The sequence below is a fragment of the Electrona antarctica genome (assembly GCF_951216825.1).
Source record: "Electrona antarctica genome assembly, chromosome: 3".
Taxonomy (NCBI): domain Eukaryota; kingdom Metazoa; phylum Chordata; class Actinopteri; order Myctophiformes; family Myctophidae; genus Electrona; species Electrona antarctica.
The window spans coordinates 53304856-53322758 of NC_136808.1; the positions used below are offsets into that span (position 1 = coordinate 53304856).

The 17903-nt window shown below is 45.3% G+C and overlaps 1 protein-coding gene across 2 annotated transcripts in view; it reads left to right on the forward strand.

Annotated features, from left to right (window-relative positions):
• Positions 1-17903, forward strand: part of myo1ea (myosin IEa) — a 105421-nt gene that overhangs the window by 65487 nt on the left and 22031 nt on the right. For both annotated transcript variants that reach the window (XM_079497790.1, XM_079497791.1), the window contains exons 15-19: positions 1077-1162; positions 8436-8517; positions 8769-8875; positions 11105-11203; positions 12633-12777. In XM_079497790.1, coding sequence (XP_079353916.1) covers positions 1077-1162; positions 8436-8517; positions 8769-8875; positions 11105-11203; positions 12633-12777 — 519 coding nt within the window. The remainder of the gene's footprint in view (positions 1-1076; positions 1163-8435; positions 8518-8768; positions 8876-11104; positions 11204-12632; positions 12778-17903) is intronic.

Sequence of the window (17903 nt, forward strand, 5' to 3'; positions counted from 1 at the left end):
AGTAAAATGCGATTACGGATATTTGGCTCTTCAAAGTAAGTGTCACGCACGATAAAACCCTGGCAGGACGCGGCGGAGGGATTGAATAATGGTAGCGGTCAAACGGTTAATGCTGATTTGCGCTTAGGTGGGGCATAATCCAGGCACACAGACAAACAAACCCACAGACACCTTGAACTCTATATAGAATATAGTGTACATTTATTGACGTTGTCCCATGCATGCTCCAGATGTGCGCCGGTCTCCGCCTGCCTGGTACACATGCCACAGGCCTAATGGCTCGTAACATAATGGGACAGGGGTGAGTGGGGGGTCTGGAACATTCCTGGTCTATTGTCAGACTGCAGAAGAAACAACATTGATCAATCTACCTACCGTATGCACTTCTTCTGTCCTCTGCTTCTTCGTAAGGAATACTGTCGTAGAGCTGTGATCTACAACAGGGGTTCTCAACCCGTGGGTCGCGACCCCTCGGGGGGTCGCCAAATTATTTTAGAGGGTCCCCAAATTATTTTCAAAAAATATATATATATATATATTATTTTTTAAATTTTATTTTCACGATTTTTCAAAAATAGCAGACCTACAAGCTCGTAGCGCGCCACTCGGTGGCGCGCTATGAGCTTGTAGATCTGCTATTTTTCAATAGCTAAATTATAACAATGCTTAAAACACCAAAAGGGGTTCCCGCCCAAAATGGTTTAAGGTTATTGTAGCAGTCAATTTATATTGGGGGTCGGGAGAGGGCGGGGCGGGGGTCCCGAGACATTGCCAAAGCATTTCCGGGGGTCCCCGGCCAAAAACGTTGAGAACCCCTGATCTACAACACCTGGGTTTGGAAACCGGCCTCCTTTTCCCATAATTATTAACCGATCTACGTGGCGTCCCTATTTTGGGCACGTCACCATAGGCAAAAAAAAAACGTTGAATTTATTTCAGTTGACTGTGGAAAATGGCAGACCTACGGTAGTAGATGGGCTATTGTCGCTGTGTGACACTGTCATAAGGTGATGTATATACATCAGGTCTTAGTGGCTGACCTTTAGTGACCTTTGTGTGGCTCCTCCCCTCCGCAGGTGTCGTATGACGCTGAAGGCTTCTGTGAGAGGAACCGGGACGTCCTCTTCAATGACCTCATTGAGCTGATGCAGAGCAGTGAAATGTACGTATCTCCCGTTTTACTGCATATGGCCTGATCGCAATGTTTTTGATATTATTTTGCATAATTGTCAAAATCCTTTCCATTCATCTGTTGAAAAACATATTCATACGTTTTCAACAGATTTTCAACAGAGTTATAAGCTTGCAACTGGCCAGCTTGTAGAGCTGCTATTTCCACTAATTAGTATTATTATTAGTTATTTATCATATCTTATCATATCTGCCCTGCACAATCTTTGTTTACAAAGCCTAAAAGGCAAACAGAAATGTACGTTTCACTTATAAGCACAATTCCATTTTGCATAACATGTACAATGTCATGCTGGTGACAGCCATACAGTATGCGTGGGGGGAGAGTTCTGCGTCACGCTGACAGCCATACAGTATGCGTTGGGGGAGAGTTCTGCGTCACGCTGCACGCATATGTGGGGGAAAAAGGCTCTTCCGTTATGTGGACACAATTAAACACGTCTGATTGAGCCTGTCAGGCATCCGAAGGGCAGCTGCAGATTGCTGCTTTACAATAGAAGTTTGCAGAGTCGGGCTGCACTGTACCGTACCCCTTCCCCCCTCTGTACCGTACCCCCTGCCCCCTCCGGACTCCTGTCCGGCCCCCTCTGTACCGTACCCCTGGCCCCCTCCTGTACCGTACCCCTTGCCCCCTCCTGTACCGTACCCCTTGCCCCCTCCGGACTCCTGTCCGGCCCCCTCCTGTACCGTACCCCCTGCCCCCTCCGGACTCCTGTCTGGCCCCCTCTGTACCGTACCCCTTGCCCCCTCCGGACTCCTGTCCGGCCCCCTCTGTACCGTACCCCTGGCCCCCTCCTGTACCGTACCCCTGCGGACTCCTGTCTGGCCCCCTCTGTACCGTACCCCTTCCCCCCTCCGGACTCCTGTCCGGCCCCCTCTGTACCGTACCCCTTGCCCCCTCCGGACTCCTGTCTGGCCCCCTCTGTACCGTACCCCCTGCCCCCTCCGGACTCCTGTCCGGCCCCCTCTGTACCGTACCCCTGGCCCCCTCCTGTACCGTACCCCTTGCCCCCTCCTGTACCGTACCCCTTGCCCCCTCCGGACTCCTGTCCGGCCCCCTCCTGTACCGTACCCCCTGCCCCCTCCGGACTCCTGTCTGGCCCCCTCTGTACCGTACCCCTTGCCCCCTCCGGACTCCTGTCCGGCCCCCTCTGTACCGTACCCCTGGCCCCCTCCTGTACCGTACCCCTGCGGACTCCTGTCTGGCCCCCTCTGTACCGTACCCCTTCCCCCCTCCGGACTCCTGTCCGGCCCCCTCTGTACCGTACCCCTTGCCCCCTCCGGACTCCTGTCTGGCCCCCTCTGTACCGTACCCCTGGCCCCCTCCGGACTCCTGTCCGGCCCCCTCTGTACCGTACCCCTTCCCCCCTCCGGACTCCTGTCCAGCCCCCTCTGTACCGTACCCCTTGCCCCCTCCGGACTCCTGTCCGGCCCCCTCTGTACCGTACCCCTGGCCCCCTCCTGTACCGTACCCCCTGCCCCCTCCGGACTCCTGTCCGGCCCCCTCTGTACCGTACCCCTTGCCCCCTCCGGACTCCTGTCCAGCCCCCTCTGTACCGTACCCCTGGCCCCCTCCGGACTCCTGTCCGGCCCCCTCTGTACCGTACCCCTGGCCCCCTCCGGACTCCTGTCCGGCCCCCTCTGTACCGTACCCCTTGCCCCCTCCGGACTCCTGTCCAGCCCCCTCTGTACCGTACCCCTGGCCCCCTCCGGACTCCTGTCCGGCCCCCTCTGTACCGTACCCCTTGCCCCCTCCGGACTCCTGTCCGGCCCCCTCTGTACCGTACCCCTTGCCCCCTCCGGACTCCTGTCCGGCCCCCTCTGTACCGTACCCCTTGCCCCCTCCGGACTCCTGTCCGGCCCCCTCTGTACCGTACCCCTTGCCCCCTCCGGACTCCTGTCCGGCCCCCTCTGTACCGTACCCCTTGCCCCCTCCGGACTCCTGTCCGGCCCCCTCTCCTGATAATGTGTTTTGTGGTGCCTGCTTAGTCAAGCTGGGTCTCCCCGGGGAGCCACTGCGTTGAGGAGTCTTGTCTGTACTGGTGGTTTCTTCAATGTAGCCACTAGCCATCTGTCCCAAACACCCAGGACGTCCCCAAACACTTTTGTGTGATTTGTTTTTTTCTTTTGCGTCTTCAAAGGCACATGCTCAAGGACATAACGGACACAATCGCAGACACACACACACACACACACGCGCGCATGTGCGCGCGCACACACAAACACACACACGCACAAAGGCGTTTGCATGGCCACACATAAAGGAGGCAGTGGAGGAGGAAGGAAGCAGCCTCATTCCTTAGAGCTGCACTCTAAACAGAGAAGAAGAAAAGGAATGATCAGTGTTATCAGCTGGAGGTTAAAGGAATGATCAGTGTTATCAGCTGGAGGTTAAAGGAATGATCAGTGTTATCAGCTGGAGGTTAAAGGAATGATCAGTGTTATCAGCTGGAGGTTAAAGGAATGATCAGTGTTATCAGCTGGAGGTTAAAGGAATGATCAGTGTTATCAGCTGGAGGTTATTAAAGGAATGATCAGCGTTATCAGCTGGAGGTTAAAAGGAATGATCAGTGTTATCAGCTGGAGGTTAAAGGAATGATCAGTGTTATCAGCTGGAGGTTAAAGGAATGATCAGTGTTATCAGCTGGAGGTTAAAGGAATGATCAGTGTTATCAGCTGGAGGTTAAAGGAATGATCAGTGTTATCAGCTGGAGGTTAAAGGAATGATCAGTGTTATCAGCTGGAGGTTAAAGGAATGATCAGTGTTATCAGCTGGAGGTTAAAGGAATGATCAGTGTTATCAGCTGGAGGTTAAAGGAATGATCAGTGTTATCAGCTGGAGGTTATTAAAGGAATGATCAGCGTTATCAGCTGGAGGTTAAAAGGAATGATCAGTGTTATCAGCTGGAGGTTAAAGGAATGATCAGTGTTATCAGCTGGAGGTTAAAGGAATGATCAGTGTTATCAGCTGGAGGTTAAAGGAATGATCAGTGTTATCAGCTGGAGGTTAAAGGAATGATCAGTGTTATCAGCTGGAGGTTAAAGGAATGATCAGTGTTATCAGCTGGAGGTTAAAGGAATGATCAGTGTTATCAGCTGGAGGTTAAAGGAATGATCAGTGTTATCAGCTGGAGGTTAAAGGAATGATCAGTGTTATCAGCTGGAGGTTAAAGGAATGATCAGTGTTATCAGCTGGAGGTTAAAGGAATGATCAGTGTTATCAGCTGGAGGTTAAAGGAATGATCAGTGTTATCAGCTGGAGGTTATTAGTAGCATTCAGCTCCATTTGCTCCAGCGCTGGCTGGGCTTTTATTATGTCTGGATGTCTTTTATTAAAGGGACACTTCACCCTTTTTGCCAAAACAAATATGTTAATGACGTTTAGAAGATTTAGAACACTTTCCTGGGGGTATTTATGTATGTAATATGTGGTTTAAGATATTTTAGATTTTAGCAGTGAGCCCAGTGTCTCTGATGTCATGGACACTGGGCTCACTTCCTTCCTGGACTACAATTCCCATAATGCTTTGGTGCACTGCGCCTCTTTGTGGATAGGGGGCGGGCTGTCTTACTGAGACAACATGTAGTCCAGGAAGTAAGTGAGCCCAGTGTCCATGACATCAGAGACACTGGGCTCACTGCCAAAATCTAAAATATCTAAAACCACATATTGCAAACATAAAGACCCCCAGGAAAGTGTTCTAAATCTTCTAAAGGTCATTAACATATTTTTTTTTGCAAAAAGGGTGAAGTGTCCCTTTAAGCGATTCAAGACCAAACAAACACCATTGTACTGAAAACTGGAAATATAAGGTAGTGTCGTGTGGTTCCGTTTGCAATGCAAAGCAATGATTCTCTGCTGGTGAACTTAACGCCCATTTTCATCGGCTGGGTTGGTCATTTATTCGTATTATTATTAAGACGAGAACAATGGCTTCTATTATAGCATGTTAACTTTCCAGGAAGAGAACGGCTGTAGTTTCTATTAGTTTGGATTGATGATGTCACTGAAGGACAGGTTTCTGAAGTGTCCACAGCCCTCCTCTGAGACACAGACAGAGTAGATAAAACTGGTACCATGTTATAATGAGCATTAGTGAGGACTAATTATATTATGAAAATTAGGTTGAAAATGGTGCTCCTTTTAAGGCCAATGTATTTCGTACTGTATTTGTTTTAGATTCTTTATTTTTTAACCCCTTAACCCATTCTGGGCGGGAACCCCTATGATCTACAAGCTCATAGCGCGCCACCGAGTGGCGCGCTACGAGCTTGTAGGTCTGCTATTTTTTGGAAAATCGAATAACGACTGACAGAAACATAGCTTTTTCAGAAAACTGTCAGGATGTAGAAGACATTTTTAGAATCTGATCTCAGGTCAAAATGGGTGCACCATGACAGAGGCCTGCAGGCATTAATGTGTGTTGGTACAACAAAGGAAGTCATTTCTGAAACTCAATATCAGCGCTTTACTGATTCTCTGCATTGGTTTGAGCAAAAACCCTGAGGTCATGGAATACTTGCAAGTATCTGTTACATTCTGACCAGCACAAAGGAATGCGGGTACAGGAGAGTGGGTTATATGTACAGGCTAAAAATAACAACATTGAGACAAACATTATCCCCCTTAACCAATTTTGGACTGAAAAAACATGTTTCTATGTCAGTGGTGCTCAACCTTTTTCATGTCAAGGACCCCCAGAATTATCTCTATTGGGCCACGGACCCCCATCTCAAATTATGTAGTTCCAGGGACCCCGCAGAAGCCAATATTTTAGTTAAAAATGAAATATATATTCAAAAATTTGCGCCACATTTTCACAACTTTTCAAAAATAGCAGACCTACAAGCTCGTAGCGCACCACTCGGTGGCGCGCTATGAGCTTGTAGATCTGCTATTTTTCAATAGCTAAAGCATAACATAATGCTAACACCAAAAGGGGTTCCCGCCCAAAATGGGTTAAGACCTCCCATGACAATTAAGAGGCATGGGAATGAAAATCAGCCAGCCTTGAAATGTTTTATTTGACTCCATGTTGTTGTGTTGTTGGACAGTCAGTCAGTTGCCTGAGGGACATGAGTTTTACGTGCGTTATTACAGTGCACACACTCTTCTCATTCACTTTCATTGGCCAGGTCGTACGTCCCACCTGGTCTGTTTATTCAAACCAGCCAACTCTGTGTAACGACCGTGTTGGTACCAGTGGTGGAAAAAGTACTCAATTGTTTTACTTGAGTAAAAGTACCAATAATGCAATTTAGAACTACTTTGTTACAAGTAAAAGTACGGAATTGAAAATGCACTTGAGTAAAAGTACAAAAGTATCGGCATCAAAATGTACTTAAAGTACTAAAAGTAAAAGTACTCATATTGCAGAATGTCACACTTCACAAGTTCAAAATGTGTACAAAGTCTATTGAAAATAGCAGATCTACAAGCTCACAGTGCGTCACATTGCAACACATTGTGAGCTTGTAGATCTGCTATTTTCAAATGGCCAAAATGTATAGGGTTGAAGTGGTTAATGTATGTTTTCTAAAATCGCCAAAGTAACTAGTAACTAAAGTTTTCAAATAATTGTAGTGAAGTAAAAGTAAAAATTTTGGCTCTGAGATGTAGTGGAGTAGAAGTGAAAGTACTGGAAATTGGAAATACTCAAGTAAAGTACAAATACCTCAAAATTGTACTTAAGTACAGTACTTAAGTAAAAGTACTTAGTTACTTTCCACCACTGGTTGGTACACGGTATGACGCTGCTTTGGAAACTAAGGGGGGGGTTATTCTTGGTCTACAGCTATTACTAATCATACTTGTTACTGTATTACCATGTCCATGCACTCATTCAGAGATCCAGTGCAGATATTCTTTACAAGGCGCAACAGCATGGCTGGTATTGTTTTTATTCCACCACTTTATGTGGTGTTTATGTCTGTGAACCAGACTTGGAATTTCACCTTTTTTCTTTATAGGCAAGAGCACTTGGCCTTTGGTTGGTGGTCTAATTCTGGATGGCACAAAGGCCAAATGCCAGGGCAACAAGGTCATCAAATAAAACAATGATTTTAAGCCCATGTAAATAATACATTTAACTTGTTTTTGACATAGTGCAATAGAGTCAACAACCGTGATGCAGTCACTAAACGTAGCCTTCATGGCCTCCATAAAAATTCTACCCTGCTGTGGACAGAGTTTCGTCAGTGCAATAGCGTCAACAACCGTGATGCAGTCACACAACTTTAGAAACGTGTTGTTCAGATCATAACGAAGGTCCAGTTCAATGCTAATTTACCTTAGCTGTTGCCACAACATTTTTTTGTAATTCTTCTTGAATTTCTTTTAGGTTTTCTGAGCTCAATTGCACCTAAAAACCTGAACTTTTAACATTCAGTTGATTTTCTGTGGTCTGGGATTTTCTGGCTCAAACAAGTGCTCTGATTTCCTGCTGTTTATGATGTCACAGCCTGCATATCCCAATATGTCAATGGGATTTGCCAGCAGATGTCACTGTCTTGCCTGTTTTCATTGCAGCTCAAAAGGCTTCTAAACCCCAGAGAAAACTCCAGACCACAGAACATCTACTGAATGTTCAAAGTTCAGGGGTTTTTTTTGGGTGTAATTGAGGTCATAAAACCTAAAAGAAAAACGAAAAATAAAAATAAATGAAAATGAATGTCATGAAACCTAAGCTTCCAGTGGACACTTCCAGTGTACACTTCCAGTGGACAGCCTTACAACGCATTAGTTGTAAGGCTGATTTAAAAAAAGACTATTTCCTATTTTAGGCCTACTATTTGACTTTTTGACATGATTTAAAAAAGAAATCACCATACACGATTGGCTGATGTGATCCCATTACAAAATGTAGTTATTTCTATATACTTCTTCATCACCGGGTGGAAACCTCATAAAGTATGTCCAAAACTGTTCAAATTCAAAAGTAGCAAATTTTGCTGTTTTAACTAAGCATTATGTTATACTTTAGCTATTGAAAAATAGCAGATCTACAAGCTCATAGCGCGCCACCGAGTGGCGCGCTACGAGCTTGTAGGTCTGCTATTTTTGAAAAATCGTAAAAATGCGGCAAAAATCTTTGAATATATTCTTTCAGAGTGAATGTTTTTTTTATTTCGATGTCAGGCCTAAAATACGGAGATAAAAGGTTTCTGCCCGACAGCAATGTTGTCTTGGTGTTCTTCTTGACTCGCCATTCTTACTTGTAATAATCAACCCTTTGCTCTACCAGCCCTTTCATTAGAGCGCTGTTCCCCGACAACCTCAACGCTGAGAAGAAGGGTCGACCCACAACGGCAGGCAGCAAAATAAAGGTGAGTTCTGCAACAAACGGTTAAATGTTTTGTATTTGTGGCGCCCCCTATGGGTGTGCTAGCCAATTACAACGTCACGTCACTCCTGTGATCATGTGTAAGTAATTTGGAGGGGATTTATCCCCTGTGGGAAGTAATAATATTATAGTCATATATTAATTCAATAGTAAATAGTTACTTTACAGGCCAACACTGATGGTCATAATACCAGCTTCTATCTCTTTTTATCTATTGACTCGGCTCTCTTTCAGAAACAAGCCAATGACTTGGTGAGCACGCTGATGAAATGTACTCCACACTACATTCGATGTATCAAACCAAACGAGACCAAGAAGCCCAAAGACTGGGAGGAGAGTCGGTGAGTGTCTGATTCTAGGATTACATTTCCATTTGTCTTGTCAACAAGTTTTTTCCTCTTTTTAATTCTTTTGAGTGCCCGGATCTCTTTATGACTTTATGACCGATTGATCCAGCAGCACCTTTTTACTATTTTTGAGTGGTGCAACCACTCCCTTACGGAGTTATGTGTGTGGGTGGCTGGCTGGCTTGGTATGAGCACGAAAACAGCATGGTTGTTTTTCACCACCTGTGCGCAACCTAACACAAACACACACGCACATATTAACTGTATATATGATGATTTCGGGTGTGCCAGTACAGTACAGTACATCTTTTATACCTGCACGTCTCCGTTGAGCACCTGGTTGCTTGCCTAAAGTAAAAGTACATAAAAACGTATTTGAGCAAAGTGTCTCTGTCGGGGTGGAAACCTCATATGTCCAAAACTGTTACTTTTCAGGATTCAAACTCAAAAATAGCAGAAGTAGCAGATCCAACAAGCTCAAAACTGTTACTTTTCAGGATTCAAACTCAAAAATAGCAGAAGTAGCAGATCCAACAAGCTCAAAACGTGCCACAATCCTGGTCTCTAAACTGCCTCCCCCTGGTCAGCTGGGGCGCCATATGGAGGGGAAAGGAACTGGTTGGAATAACGTGTTCCTTCCACGCGCTACGTCCAACCAGGGAAACTCCCCCCTGTCAGGTGTAAAGGAGCAACTTGGACACTCAGGCATGAAGGAAGCATGAGTTCAAGTCCGTTGCTCTCCCCATATGTCCCCCATATATGGGGACTAGGTTGAGGGAGGGTGTGTAGAGCCCAGGATCACATTAGATAATTGACACAGTGGTGAAAAATGGGTTACAAAATCGTGGGATAAAAATTATTAAAAAAAAAACGTGCCACTTTGCGCCGCGTTTCAAGCTTGTGGACCTGCTACTTTTGTGTGATAATCAAGCAGGGCATTAATTTACAAAATACACGAAAAGTTAGAATATGGAGAATAAATGAAGATAAATGGTTTCTGTCCGACGGCAGCGAAAAGTACCGTGTTACTTTCCAGCACGGTGCTGACCCAGACGTGTGTTGTATTGTTCACGGGCCTAATGGCCTTCCTGTTGTGAGCCGGACTCGGCTTGCCTTGTTTAATTAACAGCGGAACCGCTGCCTTCACAGGAAGCCTGGCTGCATTAAGGAAAAGATAGAGTAACACAACATCTTTTACATACAATAACCTGGAATATCCCTCTCTTCCAGAGGAAGTGAGAGCTTCATGTGCAGTGTATGCTCAGACCTTTTCATGTCAAGGACCCCCCCCAAATGAACATGTGTTTAGCTGCAGACCCCCATCTGAAAACGTTTTGTGCCAGGGACCCCCATACAAATGGATGAAAATAGTCGATAAATGAGATAAATGAGTAATGATTAAAATGTTGATACTACAGTATTACCTAATTAGATTCCCAGCCGGCCACACCATTTGCTTTGCTTTTAAATTCCAGTAATGATAGTATAATTATTTTCCTTTTTTTGGAGGTATTAAAAAAAGGTCTTACAAGTTGTAATTAAACATTTGCAGATACCCTACTGCATACCAACCCCATCTCACACAAATACGGCAAAATAGCATGGAATTGCAGTTCCGTACATGCGCACGCCTAGAAAACCCCCAAATCTGTACATATTACACGAACACGACTACTGTTTTGACCGCGATGGAGGCGTGGCTTTCACCAGTAGTACTACGGAAGTGCTATTTCACCGTGTTTGGGTAGCATGGATGAGTTCGGGTTTGACGATTCTTACGATTCTGTCCATATTGGGTTACAACTCGGACGGGGCTAAGTCAGCTCTAAGGCAAAAAAGACCCCCCAAAAAGGAAGGTGGTTGACAACACCCATCCTGTAGCCTCGGAAACCCAGACATTTTTTTTTCCAGGGAGAAAAAAAAGTCTGGGTCCGAGTCCACTTCAATTCGGCATAGAGTAGCGCAAACGTCGCTCACTCTCTGCTGATTTCTGATCGTCTGCACCTTTGTTAAATTGACACACACACGCACACATGTACACACTACACACACACTCCTCTCTCTATCTGTCGCTCTAAGTAATTAGTCTCATGTCGCGCAGCTGCGCATAGTTTCTCCCGGCGGATCCTGCCGGGAGCTGCCTATGCCATAAAAAGCATAGGTGAGTTCCAGGCTACCCATCCTGCAACACCCTCTGACATCTGTTCATTCATTTCTCTGCAGAGTAAAGCACCAAGTAGAATACCTGGGTCTGAAGGAAAACATCAGAGTGAGGCGTGCTGGTTACGCCTACCGCAGAATCTTCAGGAAGTTCCTCACCAGGTACCATACCGCAGTGGCTTTCAAATGTTTTCATAACAAGGACCCCCAAATTAATATGTATTTGGCTACAGATCCCCCACCTGGAAATATTCTGTGTCAAGGACTCCCATTTGTGTTATAGGTATGACAACCCCCCCCCCCCCCCCCCCCCACCATCCATAGAACCCCCCCCCCACCATCCATACACCCCCCCCCCCCCCCCCCCCCCCCCCGCCCTCCCAATGCACATTGAGAACTACTGTTATACCTTACAAAAGAAGAGAGAGGACATGCTCGATGTGAACATTTATAGACAGTTCAAAGTGACAGTAGCTGCTAGCAAGCCCATTGTCCCAGTCAGCAGGGCAGAGCGGGGCCAAGTGACTCTATCCTCTCTCTTTCAGGGTTGGCCTTTGAAGGCAATCAGGAAGCGCTTTGTGAATGTTAGTGTTGGCAACAGGGACGGGACAGGCTGTGTGTTTGAGCCCGCTGACAAGAGACCCTTCTCCTGCAATGGGCTCAATGCTGCTTCTGTCTGTTTTTACTGTAGTAAATTCTTCTGCATGTGAGAGAAATGAGATTTAAAAAGCATAACAACTACCAGGCTGCTCGGGTGACACAGTGGTGAAGTGTCTGCCCACCACCGCAGCGGTTGTGGGTTCGAGTCCCTGGTGCATTTGACTTTGTCGAGCGTCTCTATGCAAACTCAAGTGGCCCATGTTCGGGCGAGGGAAGCCGGGCGGAGAGGGTGATATCACTGCCCATTTATATATATAAAAACTACCACAGAATATATATTGCACAGTACACAGCGCGGCTGCTATGCTCTATACCTTGTATATATTATCTCAGGTACTACTGTATGTGTAATTGTTCTTGTGGAAAAGAGACCCCCTTGGTTGTACGGCTGTACAGCCTGTAAATAAGATAAGAGAGACCCTGCAGTTGCGCCGTTTGTGAATTAGCTAACTGTGTGTGTGTGTGTGTGTGTGTGTGTGTGTGTGTGTGTGTGTGTGTGTGTGTGTGTGTGTGTGTGTGTGTGTGTGTGTGTGTGTGTGTGTGTGTGTGTGTGTGTGTGTGTGTGTGTGTGTGTGTGTGTGTGTGTGTGTGTGTGTGTGTGTGTGTGTGTGTGTGTGTGTGTGTGTGTGTGTGTGTGTGTGTGTGTGTGTGTGTGTGTGTTCTTGATCTCCTAACTCCCCCCCCCCGTCTTCTTCCCTTTCTTTGTTTTCTTGGAAAAAAAATAACACAATGGGAACTAAAAATGCACAAAAATAATTCCACCCACCTGTGATGTGACAATAATGATGATTCTGATTCTAATTCAGAAGTTCGTTTTTGGTTTTGACTTCACCGATGATCTCCAGCCTAGTCCAACATAGTTGTCCAAAACGGATTTGATGTCCACGTATAAAGAGCTCTTGTTTGGCTGCCCCTTCCTTCCGCTCCTCAGGTACGCCATCCTAACCAAAGAGACTTGGCCGACATGGCGAGGGGACGAGAAACAAGGAGTCCTTCATCTGCTGCGCTCCGTCAACATGGACAGCGATCAGTACCAGCTGGGACGCACCAAGCTTTTCGTCAAAGCACCCGAGTCGGTAAGCTTACCCCCCTGTCCTGTCCTGTACCCCCCTGTCTTGTCCTGTACCCCCCTGTCCTGTCCTGTACCCCCCTGTACCCCCCTGTCCTGTCCTCCTCTCAACCACTTAACCCATTTTGACCTGAGATCAGATTCTAAAAATGTCTTCTACATCCTGACAGTTTTCTGAAAAAGCTATGTTTCTATGTCAGTCGTTCTTCGATTTTTCAAAAATAGCAGACCTACAAGCTCGTAGCGCGCCACTCGGTGGCGCGCTATGAGCTTGTAGATCTGCTATTTTTCAATAGCTAAAGCATAACATAATGCTAACACCAAAAGGGGTTCCCGCCCAGAATGAGTTGACCACTACATTATTTCAAAATAATCTACAAGCTCACAATGCGTGGCGTCATTGCGAGCCTGTAAAGCTGCTGTTTTAGAAAGATCGTTCAAACCGCCTACAATATAACCCCTATAATCACCTGCCCAAAATTGGGACGCCAGTGGTTAAAATAAATGTACACTCTGTCGCACGATGGAGTCATTTGCAGACAACAACAATATCTTAAAGCTAACCCCGTAGCCATGATGCGTTCTTGTTGGCGAGCGACACCGCTCACTAGTATAAGTTAGGCTTTAGACATCCTTTGTATTTGATTGATTTATACACTTCTATGCAACAAAATAAATCATCGTATATACATAAAAATATATATATATGGGGGGGGGGGGGGGGGGGGACTTTTTTTACAGGGGCCAGTTTCGAATTGCAACTGCCTGCAAGTGCTCTTTGAGAGTGGTTTTGAAGGAGTCTATGGATTCACATTTCTTAACGGCTGTTGGTAGGGCATTCCACATTTTAGTGGCATGGGAGCGAAATGAATTGAACCCCTTGTTGGAGCCGAATCTGGGTTGAACGAGGCTTGTGGAACTACCTCAGATGTCCATGCAGGAGTTGCCCCTGCATACTTACTGTGTGCCTCCAGAAGGAAACTCTCACAGGGAAAACACACTGTAGCACAAGTTTGCCACCTCGTAGCAAAATTACCACTTAACTCGCAAACCTCCTCAAAGGCTCGTATGGGCTGTGAATTCAAATTACACGTCCGTACGGCTGCTGGGACGCAGGAGGCTATTCCTGTCAGGGTGGGGATGTAGAATGGGGGTTGTGGGGGGGGGCGGGACAGGGAGGGAACGGGGGTCTCCGAACTTTCACATTAAACACCATAAAAGGCACTAGTGTCCTTAAACGAGAGTCCCAATCCCTATTCTAAGGAGGAGGGCTTTTATACGTCACATCAGCACTGAGTCAACACCGCACTGGAACTGAAGCACAAGTGCGAAGTTGTGGTCGCAGAGTTGGTGGGACATTGTAAGAGCTCGGAGTTTTCCACCATAACTGCACTTTTTTCATGGCTCCTATGAAAGCTGCACTTGTGAGAAGTCTATGAGGTCACTTATTAACATTTTGTGGGTGTGCGTGCACACACACACACACACACACAAACACACACACACACACACACACACACACACAGGTTCATGCCCATATCCCCCTCTCTCTCAGAGAGATTCATGTCCATATCCTAACAGGCAGTCGACGCAAACATGTAGTAGGTATTAGTTGAATCAGGTCTTATCAATGCCTGCACTTATTCCAGAGTCACTGTGTGTGTGTCTGCGTGCGTGTGTGTGCGTGCATGTGTTTGTGCGCGCACACGTGTGGTCCGTGGCTGCCCCAGGTTGCCAGGCGGAGCTCCAGTGATTGAGGCATTGCTTATGAAACACAAATATCACACGTCCAGCTGCTGAAATGAGCTGCCATGCTTCTAAAAACAAAACCCGTTTCCCTGATAAGGCCCTGACACCAAGTCATTAGTTCAGGACTGTTCACTGCGTTGCTAATTAAATAACATGTGTTTGACTGCCAGCCAGATGTGAGCCCAGTCAGTTATTCTCCAGATGAGCCTGTCTTCCTGGGTGCTGACGGATGGACTGCCAGAGTGCCAGTATTAGAAATAACTAAGTATTTACTCAAGTAGTGTACTGCAGTACAATTCTGAGGCACTTTTACTCTACTTGAGTATTTCCATTTTTCAATACTTTATACTTCTACTCCACTACATCTCCACTACAACTTTAGTAACTAGATACTTTGTAGCTTTGGATTGTTATTACAAAATATTAGAGCTGGGACTCGATTAAAAAAATTAATCTAATTAATCAGAGGCTTTGTAGTTAATTAATCTCGATTAATCGCATTTTAATCGCATACCATTATTCAACCCGAGAACAGTGAGAAACCTTTTTTTTCAAATGTTTTTTGGTATCCCTGTGAATAGTGACTACGGGATTCCACTCATTTTCAACATTTTACTGTCATTAATATACCTTAGAGTTGTTGTGTGGATATAATAAGAAAGTCCCCCCCATTCTGTGTTGCCTAGAACTGGAGGTCTGAAAAAAATCAGTAACATTATGAAGTACATCTCAGTGACATCACAAAAATTTACTTCATAATGTTACTGTTTTTTTCAGACCTCCAGTTCTATAGGCAACACATAATGGGGGGACTTTATTATTTCCAGTGCACAACAACAACATAGAAAAATGTTGAAAATGAGTGGTATTCCCCAACAGATAAACAAGAGCAGCAGTGTGTATATGAATACTCAAATGTGCTTTACATGGGGGGCATGAGAACAAATAAAAACTACTTTATTATGGGGGAAACATTTCACATGAGGTTGGGGCTGACCCACGCTTGCTACTTCAGTATGTTTCGCATCGAGGACAGCTTGACAGCGGTGAAATCACTGCGCGTCTCCGGTGGTCTGTGAGACATGTTAAACTGAAGCAGCTAGCAAGCCTAGCATATAAGCTAACGTTGGTCATAAATGGATCATTTCCCTCTGACATTGCACACAGCCATGCCGCTATCCACGCGTCCATCCGATAGCTTTTACATCTAAATGTCCCATCCATGGAGCAAAAGCGATATAAGCTGCTTCTTCATTCGATTCATTTGGGTTTGGGCTTTCTGATGGAGCTGTAGCCTGTAGTGTAAAGTAAACAACTGCTGCTGCTGCTGCGTGCCGCAGCCTATTCAGTACTACTAGAAACGCACCCAGTGAGAAACGTTCCGCGGTGGAAAAAAAAGGTGCGATTAAATGCGTTAATTTTTTTTAACGCGTTAATTTTTCTGTAGTTAATTAATCTCAATTAACGCGTTAAAGTCCCGGCCCTACAAAATATACATTCATCCTACTATAAATGCACCACGTCTCTGCGTGCGTGCGTGCGTGCGTGCGTGCGTGCGTGCGTGCGTACGTGGGTGTGTGTGCGGTTGTAATGCACGTAACTCGAGAACCGTTTGACCCACCGACTTCACATTCGACACACGCGTTCCACACCCCCACAGGGAGTGCGGTGCCAGGTATCGAGTCGGTCGGACCCACGGTTCGCCAGAACCACCACAAAAGGCTCTGGTCAGGCTCTGCCAGTGGGCCTAATGAGGCCAACTCCTTTCACCTGGGCCAGTCCAAAACGGGTGCTATGACGTATATCATTAGGTTCCCAAGTTGCATCGTTCCCAAGTAGGCCGGTGGCCGACTGTGACGGGCACGTACAGGTCTAGTCACTTTAATAAGCCCTGTTTTGTACTTTTTTTTGAAAATGGCCGATCTACAAGTTCACAAGTTTATGACCTTCAGACCTTGTAGCTGTTTTCAAAAACGTGTGACAAGTTTTGAAAATGTCTTGTACTTCAGTACTTTGGTACGGTAGGTGTACTTTGATGCCAGTACATTTGTACTTTTAAAGTAGTACAAGTTTGAACTCAGGGCTTTTACTTGTAACAGAGTATAAATTTCTACATTGTGGTCAGTGTTTATTTTGGGAGCAATTTTTTATTTTAGTTTAGTCACAGTCTTTGGAATGAAACTTTTAGTTTTAGTCCCATTTTAGTTATCTGAAATGTTTGTGTTACCGGTAGTCTAGTTTTAGTCGACTAAAATTTAGTCGACTAAAACTAGACTATCGGTATTTAATGTCATACGAGTTTAGTCGACTAAATCTGCAGTTGATTTTCTAAAATCTAAAATGTGCAACGAAACAATATGGTTAATATATAAAAAACTTTTGATTACTGGTATTCAATTAATCCAAAAAAGAAAAGAAACTCATCGATAGTTGCAATTAGTCAAGCCTAAATGTAATCCTCAAAATGGAGCAGAAAAACCCCAACGTGAAGCACCCACTGTTTGTTAGGTCCTTTCCTATAGGTTGTGTTTTATCACTGTGTCCTGTGCCAAGGAGAAGGCTGCGTGCCAGGATGCTGCGTGGGCAGGATGTTTAGTCTGAGTGGGCAGAGGGCACAGAGAGATGTATGGCATGTCTAGAGGCCCATCAGGAAATGACAGTGACTGGTGAAAAGCTACTGGTCTCATGAAGCTCATTCAGCTCAGGAAGTAGGATGTATGTATTCTGGGAAGCAAAGAATCAATACTCTACATTATGACGCATTGCTGTTACCCTTTGTAAGGATTCAGATATGCTACGGAAAGGACAGCCCCCCCCCCCCCCCCCCCCCCGCCTTTGAACTAGAATCTGTGATGATTTGGAATTATCCTTTTTTTTGTAAAGCTATTCAAGCAGATCGCACAAAGATGCCCCCACCCAAAGAAAAGAGTGCAAAAAGACGGAAATAAAATGAGAGACAATAAAATAACTAAACAGAAGTTAAAGCAATAAAACACTTCTGTGATAAAAAGATAAAAGGACAGGAAAAAGTCTTAAAACTAAATACTAAACACCAAAAGCCATCAGACATCATGGAAAGTCTATAAACATGAGAACAGTTAAAGACTAAGCAGATGTAAACCTTAGTGGAAGACTGTTTACATACTGTAGTCTACATGGACAGCCTTAGTGGAAGACTGTTTACATACTGTAGTCTACATGGGCAGTAAACCTTAGTGGAAGACTGTTTACATACTGTAGTCTACATGGACAGCCTTAGTGGAAGACTGTTTACATACTGTAGTCTACTTGGACTCGCTATACATATTATGTATACATATGTCTATATATAACACTTTATTTAGAACACAGCCAAATCAAATCATATTACGGCGTACATGTTCA